Raw genomic sequence first — 12,913 nt, forward strand, 5'->3', positions numbered from 1 at the left:
AGTTCATATATATGTGCATGCCTTGAAATCTTCCTGCAGAATGTCACATATCTCAGTGAAGACAGCCTTAGTAAAGCTGAACCTGCGGAGGCATTGCTTTTGAAGTGGTTATGACAGGATTTTATCTCTGTAAATGTTATGGTGATAAGCACATTACAATGTATACATCTGTGCCTCACCCCTTAACATCCCAGACCTTACCTTTAAAACCTACAACAACTGGCTTGAATGTTCTTTTTATACAGCATCACTGTCAAAGTTACAAACAGTTCTGCACATAGAAACTGTGACTTTGGCCAGCAATAGTGGAAAATGGTATTAACAAATAATATTGCGAGTTGCTAGGAATACTTTTGGATACTTTACAAAGATCATTCCGAGACATGCAACTTACTCTGGTTTTACTTAAAGATGGCCTTTTTAAAAAAAAATTGTAAACGTAAATCAATGAAACAGAATATTGTTAAGTTCTTTGTATTTTGATTTTTTTATTATTAAAATTGGGGTACTCAAAGATGGTGGTCAGATATATTTGTATAAAAATTATTTATGATAAGCATATTTATAGCTACATGGGGGGAGGGTTAGAAACAATACCAGGTTTCTAATCCAAAGGAAATGGTCTTGATACCCTGCTCAAATGCAATAGTTCATGAAAGATTTTACATTTAGAATTATGCAAGTGAATGAAATATTGAACAATTTCTCCAGTAAACTAGTGCAAATTTAACTCAAAGTTCCCCTTAAATTACACACTGCGACAAAACAAAATCTCTATCCTATTTCATAAACCTCAAAACAGATGCCTGTATAAAAAGGAAAGGATAATCAATTTTCTCACTCCATGCAGAAAGCACTCAACAGACACTTTAAATGAAATTTGAACACAAAGAGCCATTGGATGTAATGTAAGAAACTTGCTTTGTTTTCTCCAGCAGAATATAGTATATCAGAACACTTTTCCTAATCTGTCAGTTTTAATCATTGCCTGCAAAAGGGAACTGTATACTTAAAGGCTTAAATGTAGCAAGGATATGAGTAAGAGTAAGGAAAGGTTGTGATCTTTGAACTAAGTGGATTCCTCCATGAATAATCCAGGCTCCATGGTCTCCTAATATACGAGTATTTTATGTCCTAAAGCTATTCACCATTGGAGAACTATTTTATAATCTGAAATTATTTTGCATTTATTTTCTCTTCCCACATTCAAGGTGTGAACAGTTGACTAATTTAATCCAACAATGGATTCACAATTGCAGCAAAATGCACGAAGTATAAAAGAGTTCATTTTAATCACTCAACTCAAATCTTTTTTCTTTGTCCTCCACCTTTGCATATGTGGCACTGAACAGCAAGCAAGATCATGTACAACAACATGCACATCAGATTAATTATTTAGCCCATAAAAAGATTTGGTCTGTACCTGTGCAACCATCACTCAGCATCTGGGCTTCAGGCCCCAGGCTGCCCGTATTTTCTTTCCTTCCTGAAAAGCAAGAAAAAAGTAATCTCAAAGTCTATTTAAATAAAACTAAGTGAATTAATTACTCAGTACATTTTTGTCAAAATAAATAACCAGAGCAAAGATGAAATGAATAAGCTTCCCACAACTCCTTGGGTAGTGCGCCGAGATGTTTCATTTATCTGTTCAAATCATTTGCTTTTAATTTGATTGTGCAGCTGCAGAAGTAATACTAAATTATATCAGCTTTTAAGATCAGACATTCTTCCTTGTGATTACCAAGTCATAAAGTTATTTAACACCATTGGCACAATGAAGCACAGAAACAATGAACCAGGTTGCATTAGTCAGCCACCAAACTTTAAGCTTGTTTTTACTTAAATTGAGTCCCTGGTGCAATGATCTAATGGTAGTTCAGCTTCCAGCACTCATCAGTGAGATTTTGAGAATGTAGCGAATGTGATCGATGAGTGTAGAGCTGTGCATGTTGGATTTGGGACTGACTCGGGCTATGGTCCTTAGGGATGGAACTTCTTCACTAACTCAGAGGGTGGTAAACCTTTCAAATTGTCTACCCCAGGGGGCTGCGGCAGCCACTGCTTTGAATAAAAACAACAACAGTTGAAACGTTTCTGGAATTCAAAAAATCTCGCAATATGGGAGAAGTACCCACCGTGATGAGCTGACCTTGGCTAAATGGCTAACTACATAAATTTTCATAAGGTGTTTGGCAAGGTCCAACATGGAAGATTGATTCACAGAAGATTCAGAATTGGCTTGCCCATGAAAGACAGGATAGTGGATAGGCCTTAACCTAACACTACCACAGCTGATGATGGTCAGTGATTCATACTGCAGCCTCTAGTGTCTGTGAAATACTAGTTTAGGAGATGTGCAGAGCATACACTTTTTTTGTCACCTCATCAGCCACTTTCAAGGAGTTTATGGACTTGGACCCCAAGACCCCTTCTGTCCAGAGCAGTTTCTTCTCATGGAATTCAGTACAACCAGTGTACTTACAATTAGCAGATTTCTCAACATCAGTGCCTGGAAAAATGTGGAAATTTACACTTCCTATTGGACTCCAGGGACTGGCTATCTGGTGAATGGCAGGATTGAGCTTTTGCTAATGGCTAGGAGTTGAATTGCCAGCTTTAAAAGTACATCTGTCACTACTGCGTTGTTGTAGAATTCCAAAACCCAAAAAATGTATTTTGCCTGAATTGTGGATTTTTTTTGATTCCCTACTACATTTCTGTGCAACAAGAATAGACAAGGCCATTCAATGCAAGCTGTTGAGATCCAGTTTGAATAATTTAAGTAAAGACAATTTGTCTCCATAAATATTACAAAAAAAAAAATCACAAATTTTAGTACAGGTCTCTGATTATTGCTTTTGTTTATTCTGCTTTTGCCTTCACCCTTATAATAAATACAGATATGACACATTTAAAACATGAACTAAAATTAAGCAAGCTAAGAGATGTACATAGCTAATTGTAATTTGCTTTGAACTGCTGCTGCTAAGTTAACAAATTTCACGTCACATGTCGGTGATAATAAACCTGATTCTGATTTCATAACGTTTGCCTACGAGGCCAATGACCTAATTAAGAAACCCACTTCCTATGAGGAAGGCCGATCTGAAACCATTTCATTCTAGTTCTTCTTTCTGCCTTTTGTGTCTGTAGGAATAAAAACATGGAAGTAAACAACGTTTTACTGTGGTGCTGACTTATATTCTGCTATCATTTCAAAAAATAGTTCTCAGGATAATACTTACAAAATGCTGAAGCAACTCAGTAGGTCAGGATGCATCTATGTAAAGTACTGATGAAGGGTCTTGGCCCGAAACATCAACTTTTCCATTGATGCTATCTGACCTGCAGAGTTTCTCTAGCATTTTGTATGTGTTACTATGTATTTCCAGTATCTGCACAATCTCCTGTGTTTATGTCCTCATGATATTTATTACCTATTCTTAGTTACCCTCAATGAGTGGAAAAATAGGCTTACAAACTGTTGCAGCCCAAGTTAACATAAGAACATATGGTTTCCCTGCCATTCATCAAGTATTCTACAACATTTTTCCCAATGTTGGCTTCTCTTCATATCCAGAAATCAATACAAAACAATAGCCTCCAGAGCTCCTAGGGGTAGAGAAATTCTGAGGTTCACCACCCTCTGAGTGAAGTTTCTTTTGCCAACTCAATTCTGAATGGTTTGCACCTTATTCTGAATGTGGAACATCCACCTTGCATCTAAACTGTTACAACCTTTAATGATTTTTTTTGAAATGTTTTAATGACATTCAACAGCAATACTGAGGTGTGATCTTACAGAACAGATTGATGAACTCAGCAGTCAGTAGACACTGTCAATGTGGAACCTAGCAATACCTTTGACAAGGTCCTACTGGGTAGGCTGGTCCACAAGGTTAAATCACATTGGTCCAGGTTCAAACAAGTAATTGGATACAAAATTGGATTGGTGGTAGTGGAGTTTGTGACCAGTAGTGTGGCACAGGAATCAGTGCTGGGTCCCATGTTGTATGTAGATTAAATGGTTAGTAAAGTTTGCAGATAACACCAAAATTGATGTGAACAATAAACAGGGTTGTCTAAGATTACAGCAGGACCTAGATTACTAGGAAAGTGGCCCAAAGAATAACAGGTTGAATTTAATTCAAATGATTGTTGCATTTCGGCAACTTTAAATGGGAGCAGGACTTGCACAGTAAATGGTAGGGCCCTAGAGTGTGTTGTAGAACAGAGAAACTAGGGATACAAATATATACAGGTGGCCCCAGTTTTTTGAACGTTCGCTTTACGACAGCTCACCGTTACGAAAGACCTACATTAGTACCTGTTTTCACTAACCAAAGAGGATTTTCATTTTTACGAAAGAAGGACGCCCGCTTTATACGTGTGTTTACCCCAAGAAAGACTACCATTGCCGTGAAACCTTGTGTGGGCAGTTGTTTGTGCATGCGTGTACATGCCAATTTTTTTTCTCCAAAACGATTTTGGCTCGCTGACTTCCCAATTTTGATAAGTGAAACGACACCATATATAAAATATTTCTACTTTATTTAGCTGTGTCTTTATCATATCATTCCTGCTTTAATACTACGTTTGAGTTCTTTTAGGTTTTATGTGCTACTTGGTATGATTTGCTAGGTTATTTTTTGGGTCTGGGAACGCTCAAAAATTTTTCCCATATAAATGAATGGCAATTGCTTCTTCACTTTATGACATCTACGCACGTACATGCATGCGCTCACAACTGCCCAAACAAGGCTTCACAAGGTCATGGTAGTCTTTCTCAGGGTAACACATGTATAAAGCGGGCGTCTTTTTTTGTAAAAGTGAAAATCCTCTTTGGTTAGCGAAAACAAGCACTAATGTAGGCCTTTCATAACAGCGAGCTGTCGTAAAGTAAACATTCGAAAAACGGGGGCCACCTGTACCTTAAGTTAACAAATCTCACGTCACATGCTGGTGATAATAAACTTGATTCTGATTCTATAACCCCTCATAACTATCAAATTTCACCTCATTCTTATTTGCTCCAGGGAATAAAGCGCTAACTCTATCTATCTATTTATTTATTTATTTATTTAGGGAGACCTATAGCCTGGAGTGAGGTGGGTATATGGTACGAGCTGCCACAGAAAGAGTAGATGCAGGTGCAATAACAACATTTAAAAGGCATTTGGTCAGGATTTGGATAGGAAAGCTTTAGAGGAATATGGGCCATACACACACAAATGGATCTAGATACAGTATGAAGCCAGCCCAACATGGACAAGTTGTACCAAATGCCAAATTTCCAAGCTGTATAACTATGATTCTCTCCCCTTGTTCTGTCTCTAGAGGCCCAGTTTGTTTTGTAAAAACATCACTTCCTGTTTGTAAGCTCCTTTTTCCTTTTCTTACAGCACTTCTAGCGTGGGTTAATTCAGATTTCGACATCCATCTCCATCCACTCTTTATTTGCCCTTGAAACAGCAGTATCTATGAGTCTTAAGCTTTCTTAATATTGGTAAACAATGTATGTATTTGAAGTAAGTATTATGTTTATTGTTCATCATTCTCGTCCACAGCAATAACTATAGAATGATGCATGTGTATTACTTTTTTTAATGCTGATTGTGAAAATAATAAAAAAATATTAGTATATTCAGGTTCCTGATAATTCTCTGTTGAATGAAATGCATGTTTTACTTAACTTTCTGCAGTTTCACAAAACCCTGTAGAAAGCTTCTGGCTCAGGTAATTTTTGAGAAGGCGTTTAACTCCCTGCCTAGCTTTGTACACAACGCACTGTGAGTGCAGTAGACCACTATTTAATCTTATCTGAAGAGTATACAGTCTATATCTTTTCATTCAATCTCATCTCTTCGGGAAAACTTGCCATCCTCAGATTCAGTCTCATAAACCTTTACTGCACTCCCACTATCAGAGAGGTCCATCTTTTGCTAGATAAGGGTACCAAAACTGCACACAGTGCTCCAGGGGCCATCTCACCAAGGCCCTATAGAATCACAATACATGTCCTTATTACAAAAAAAAATCATTACAAAGGTTAACATACATTCCCTTATTGCCTGCTGAGCCTGCAGGTTGACTTTCAGTGACTTGTGTACAAGCACACACAAATCCCTTTGAATATCAACATTATCCAACCCTGGACATTTATCAAATGCTCTGCTTTTATTAGCATATTCTTATTGTAATTCAGAGGCTTTCATTAGAGCACAGAACAAGTGGAAAGTTATCATGACTTTGAAACAGTTTCATGGACTATGTTTCTGATGCCACCATTTTCAACTTTATGAAATGTTCATTTTATTTTCAAAATTGCAATAGTGCTTTAAATATATAAATATATGCTTTGGAGCTACCAGTTTAATACAACCAAAGCATCTTCAACTGCATTCAAGCAAACAGAAGTACATTTATGAATTAGGACATACAGTATATAGCTCTCACTCCAGAGCAAGTCAAAATGTGACCACGCTGAGGCCCATGACCATGCTTGCAGACAACTTGAATATGTTTTTCTTTGTTGTATTCACATCAGCAATCTTGATCATTTCCAATATTCAGAAGTATTTTTGAAAGGTCAAAACTAGTACTTGGAATTTTTCAAGACATCGCAATAGGAACACTTCCAACGCCAACATTGCTGAAATACAACTTAGAAATGACACACACGTGTGCTTTCACACAAATTGTTAGAAGTAATATTTATTTTCTTCTGCATGTGTGAACTATATTCCTGTCAGACAACTTCAAATATCTCTGAACTTATGTTATAGGAACAAAGAGTGACAACTATGGGAGAGAGCGAGCGAGAGCACGAGGGGGGAGGGAGGGCGGGAGGGGGAGCAAGTGCGGGTGTGTACGTACGTATACATACCCGTACATACGTCTAGGCCAAAGCATTTCTCACCAGCACTCGAGTAAGATTCTGTGCATCTATGTATTCCAAAGATAAACTGTAGTTCCTAGGTTACTACATTGCCTTTTTTGATTCCAGCCTATATTCCTTACATCAATTTACACAAAAAGAAACAACTGAATCAGGTTTAATCAAATTGGTATGTACATAGACATACACAAAATCTAGCCGAATTATGAGTGTGATATACAAAAACTTTGTTAATTTGTGTGACATTGTTGAACTTTGCCAAATTATATGATGGCTGCTACCATTTAGAACAAGTTGCTTTTTAAATATGACAAAAAATTGCTAAATTAAAAGCATTTTCATTATTTACTTCTCAGCTAATCCCTCAATTTTTTTCATAATTTTCCCCTCGAGCCTCAACTCATGGTCACATGTTTATATATCATTCTGCTGCAGGGTCACTGGTGTAGCTTTGAAAAATCAGAATAACGTACAAAGCTGATGGACATATACAGTATCAGGAATTGTTAAATGCACGTAGCTGAATAGAGAGACTCATGCAGTATTCCAGCTATAATTTATGTCAAGACTGCAGAGCATGGAAATCAAGTGGAAGTCGTAATTAATTCCATTAAAAGGCCCAAGGATTCTGGTGACAGCTTCAACTTCAATGCCAGCTTAAAAGGCTATAATGAGAACCCTCGTGATTACTGTTCTGGAAACCTGTGTTCACAATGCCTCAAGAATATAGCATCATTTTTACTTGCCATCCTTGCAACAGTTTGTAGATTTTCTAGTAAATTAACTTAGCGTCAGCATTTGATTTCAACCCAGGCAAGATTGCTAGATTCCAAAATACCGCAAAGAACAAACCTTATGAAAAGAAAAGAACATCATTCTTCCAAAGTTTAAAAAATACTTACCCTCTTCATTTCTCCACTCAGCACTCTCATTTTCTTCATCTGTATCATCTTTCCTTGGCAATACTGAACACTTTGTTGGCAAATCATCCTCCAGTGCATTTGCATCACAATCTGCAGCATCAGTCACACTCTCATCTTCCACAATATGCAATTTATCTTCATCATCCGTGTCCGAACTTGCTTCAACAACATTATTATAATTGGTAACTGCAAAAGAAATAAAACAATTGTTCAACTTTTGACTTGTCAGACATCCCAAAATGTACTAATGGTTATCTTGTGTTTAAACATTCCTGATAAAGTGGCAGAGGCAGGTACTCTACTGACAGTTTGTACGATTTAAGTAGACATTTGAAACCAATGCCGCATACGGGTATGGGCCAAGTACTGGCAAATGGAGTTAGCATGATCAGCAAAGAAATATTGAGCCAAAGGGCCTATTTTGAATACGTATAACTACAGTTCTAAAAACAGAAAATGCTACCAATTCTCAACAAGTCAGGCAACATCTGTGGAGAGAGAAACAGAGATGAAGTCAGCTGAACACTGTCAGAATTGTTGAAACATTTCCTTCCAACTGAAAGAATATATTGATACTAAAATTTTAAATCCAAGTATTACTGCTGATACTAATTGGACTGCATTCCTAAAATATTCATTTAATTCAGTAAGAGTACTATAGATATGCTGAAGTATTAGAAGTGTAGGGGGTTCGAATGAGAAAGATTCTAATCTGGCAGAGCTCACAAACTGACATTCTTTAATAAAAAAAATATGTTGATGGACTGCTGGTTCAGAAATGGAAAAATAACAGAACAATAAAGATAGTTAAATTAGAAAGCAAGTACATGTAGCAAAAGCCTACAGCTCTAACAATAATTTCAGAACTACGTAACTATTTTGAGACTCCACATAGAAATAGCACTTCAAATCATTATGAACAAATTGTCACGTCAAGAAACAAATGCACCAAAAAGAAATGCTGTTAAGAGAAAATTGTATGTAATAGAATCATTGGTAAGTAGTTTGAGTTGGCTGATCTCACACTACTTGGGCTGATGGTCCTTTACCAATGTCAAGCCTGGCAAAATCTCCCAACTCGCAGTAGGTCCTCTGCTGCCTGCAAAGTTGCAATACATGGCTGGCATGGCCATCTCTAAGAATTCAGCTGCATACTGCAATCCCTGGTTACTGGGGGAAGGACAAATTGGGAGATTGGCAGGTAATTGTAGGTGGGTGCTACTGGTCATTGAAAGAGCTTTCAATTGGGGAAAAACATTACATGTATAAAGGCAACACTATTGCCAGGCTTTAGAAAAGTATGTCCTATTGGTTACAGTAAAAGACACTTTGAATTTAATATGGTCAGAAGCTGTAACATACACTAAAATGCAGATTAAGAGTACGTGAGAAGTTGCAAGTGGTTTTCGGCTCTATTAATGGAATAAATGTTAAAAGGGTTTAGTAAAGAGAAAAGAGCAAGCATCAATTTTACAAAAAAAAATGTAAGTGAAGAACAGACAGACATACTTTATTGATCCTGAGGGAAATTGGGTTTCGTTACAGCCGCACCACAAAGAATAGTGAAGAAATATAGCAATATAAAACAATAAATAATTAAATAATAATAAGTTAATCCTGCCAAGGGGAAAAAATAAGTCCAGGACCAGCCTATTGGCTCAGGGTGTCTGACACTCCGAGGGAGGAGTTGTAAAGTTTGATGGCCACAGGTAGGAATGAATTCCTGTGATGCTCAGTGATACATCTCGGTGGAATGAGTCTCTGGCTGAATGTACTCCTGTGCCTTACCAGTACATTATGGAGTGGATGGGAGTCGTTGTCCAAGGTGGCTGCAACTTGGACAGCATCCTCTTTTCAGACACCACTGTCAGAGAGTCCAGTTCCACTCCCACAACATCACTGGCCTTACGAATGAGTTTGTTGATTCTGTTGGTGTCTGCTACCCTCAGCCTGCTGCCCCAGCACACAACAGCAAACATGATAGCACTGGCCACCACAGACTCATAGAACATCCTCAGCTTCGTTCGGCAGATGTTAAAAGACCTCACTCTCCCCAGGAAATAGAGATGGCTCTGACCCTTCTTGTAGACAGCCTCAGTGTTCTTTGACCAGTCCAGTTTATTGTCCAGTTAAAGCTCAAAAGAAAGCAATTTCTAGACAAGTTCAGCATGCCCTATTGAGCCAGAATCTTAACTTTAATGGTCAACTTAAAATGTTTAGAAATAATAAGCAGATATACTAATGTGGTTCTAAAATCAAGTCTTTTAATAACCATAAGATTCATTGCACATTTACTGTGTGTGTGAGGCTGAGCCAACTGAACAAGCACTCAAGGTGGTTTCTGAATACTTGCTCCCCTTTGAAATTTGCACTCTGGGTGCACTTTACAAATTAGCTAAATCATGTAAATAATATTAAAATTAATGTTTTAAGCATTTCTCAAAGCAAATAGTAAGTAATTTACCACTTGCCTCCTGATCCCCAAGCATGGAATCCTATTTCAAACTAATAGAGGTCACTAATTATTTATCAGATCTTCCTGGATTGGATCTGCCAGTATAGGATAACAAGCTAGGATTTTGCCATTGGACTCTGTCGAAGCAGAGTAACAGATCCAATAATGCAAAGTCAAAAGATTTGCTGGATTTGCAACTCCGCATCCTATTCTAACAGCAACTCAGCACAAGTCCAAGTCCAGGACTTAAGGTGGGGCTGAGACACAGTGGCTGACTGAATACCGGAATATTGGAATAGGCAGTGGTACTTACTAATATGAAATATCCTCATTGTTGGATTTGAAGGCAAATGTTAAATCATGGGCCAGGTTAAATGTCAAGTACATAATCCGGGCATGAGATTTTAAATAAACTTCAGCTAGACCGTGATTAATACACACAAGAGATTCTGCAGATGCTGTAAATCCAGACACAAACACAAACTGCTTGATGAACTCAACAGGTCAGGCAGTATCTATGGGAGAATAAATAGTCGGTGTTTCAGGCAGAGACCTGTTATGAGGTCTGGAAAGGAATGAGGAAATGTTAATACACTTTCTTTATGTAGAAATTTTCTCATTGACAATACCTGCTTCAATGCTACTCATTTGAAAGTAGTGGTTTATTTAAGTCAAATGCAATTAAAGAGGTCCAATTAGTCCCAATACACCACTATAAATTCAACTAGGCACTTTCCACTGGAAATTGAGTTTAAAATGTTGCGGGAAGGAATTAGCTCATCCAAAGCATGTTGGTTAATTTACACACAGCCAGGTTTTTGTTGCACTTAACTATTTGGACTGCAGCTGCACAAAATTATAGCAAGTCCCAAGCCTGACACCAGGTACTCAACTCAACGCAGACAAGTCTCAGACTACTCTTCTTCAGCCCCTTCAAAGACAACATTCTCCTCTCCCATCACAAATCATTTAATCTTACCCCAGTGGGCTACCCATGATCACTGAAGTAACACTTCATAAAATCTAATGATGAGGATGGCCTAGAGAGAGGTGGCGAAAGAGCTTGAGGCCTGATGCCAAGCAAATAACCTCTTTCCCAATGTCAACAAAACAAACGAGATGGTTATTGATTTCAGGAGAACTCGCACCACTTGCACCCCTTTCTTTTTTTACATCAGAGGCACAGCAGTGGAAACTGCAAGCAGTTTCAAACTCCAAGGAGTGCACATCTCGCACAACCTCTCACTGTCCCAGAACACATCCCACATAATCAACGAAGCTTACCAATGCCTCTGCTTTCTGAGGAGTTAGAAAAGAACCTGACTGTGCACATCAATACCCACGACCTTTTATAGTTGTGCCCTAGAGAGCATCCTAACAGGCTACATCACTGCATGATTGTGGAAACTGCACTGCGGTAGACAGAAAGGCTCTACAATGGGTAGCCAAAACTGTCCAACCCATCACCAGACCAACCTAACCACCATCAAGGACATATATACCAAAAGGCGCCAAAAAAGAACTAGGAACATCATGAAGATCCTGCTCATGGACTTTTTGTCCCACTCCCGTTAAGGAGGACAATACATAGCACCCACCAGACCACCACACTCAAAAACAATAAATGTTGCCTCTGCACCCAGATCTGCAGTTTTGTAATTCAAATATTATTGCATTATGTAAGTGTTGCTTCTTTTCATTTGACAACAGGTTTCCCCCAAGCAGTTAGACTGATCAAACACCTCCACCCATTAACCCACCCCTAAACCACTGCTTTAACATTTCCTGTCAGTCACCTTAAGTAGACACTCTCATGCCCAGCATCACTTTATGGACATACAATCAATGCATATACACTATCATACATATTTACTATTTACTGTGTTTTTACTATTGTGTACTTTGTCTATTGTGTTTTTTTGTGTTGCATCAAAACTGGAATACCATCGGCCCTACTTATCTGTGGGGGATTGGTTCCTGGACCTCCCGCGGATACCAAAAACACAGATGCTCAAGTCCCTTATTTAACCTGTCTTAGTGCAGTGTGGTGCGGTGGATTTTAGGACCCAGGGGAGCTCCGGACCCACCAGCAGCTGCTGCTGCTGAATCCGCAGTGTTTCTGTTGACGAAAAACGATCACGATTGAAAATAAAGTGGAAATAATAAAGCGATCAGAAAGAGGTGAAACGCCATCAGTCATTGGAAAAGCATTAGGCTAAAATTATCATAATGCAATTATCAGCTTATATATAAAAAAGAATTAAGATATAACAAGATGGAACCTAATTCCTTTTTCTAGACTCAGTTCAAGGATTGAATCTACTAAAATGAATATACTGCCCAGACTATTATATCTCTTTCAGACCCTACCAATAGAGATTAATCAAAAACAATTCAATGAATGGAACAAGATGTTATCAAGATATATTTGGCAAGGTAAAAGGCCTAGAGTTCGTCTCAAAACTTCGCAATTAGCCAAGGAAAAGGGGGTATGGGGCCTACCTTCTCTTAGAGATTATTATTTTGCAGCACAGTTGAGAGCTGTGATATGTTGGTGCAACCCATCATATAATGCTCAATGGAAAAACATTGAGGAGGGGATTCTTCCACATCTCCATACAGGCAATTTTGCCTGAT

The 12,913-nt window shown here is 38.2% G+C and overlaps 1 protein-coding gene across 4 annotated transcripts in view; it reads right to left on the reverse strand.

The window, feature by feature from the left end:
* The window catches only part of zeb1b (zinc finger E-box binding homeobox 1b), a 137,761-nt gene that overhangs the window by 31,376 nt on the left and 93,472 nt on the right, over nt 1–12,913 (reverse strand). For all 4 annotated transcript variants that reach the window (XM_059971981.1, XM_059971980.1, XM_059971978.1 and 1 more), the window contains exons 2-3: nt 7,801–8,007; nt 1,424–1,486 (exon numbers count right to left, since the gene is read on the reverse strand). In XM_059971981.1, coding sequence (XP_059827964.1) covers nt 1,424–1,445 — 22 coding nt within the window. In that variant the 5' untranslated portion in view covers nt 1,446–1,486; nt 7,801–8,007. The remainder of the gene's footprint in view (nt 1–1,423; nt 1,487–7,800; nt 8,008–12,913) is intronic.

This window comes from Hypanus sabinus, chromosome 6, assembly GCF_030144855.1.
Source record: "Hypanus sabinus isolate sHypSab1 chromosome 6, sHypSab1.hap1, whole genome shotgun sequence".
In the NCBI taxonomy this organism is placed as follows: domain Eukaryota; kingdom Metazoa; phylum Chordata; class Chondrichthyes; order Myliobatiformes; family Dasyatidae; genus Hypanus; species Hypanus sabinus.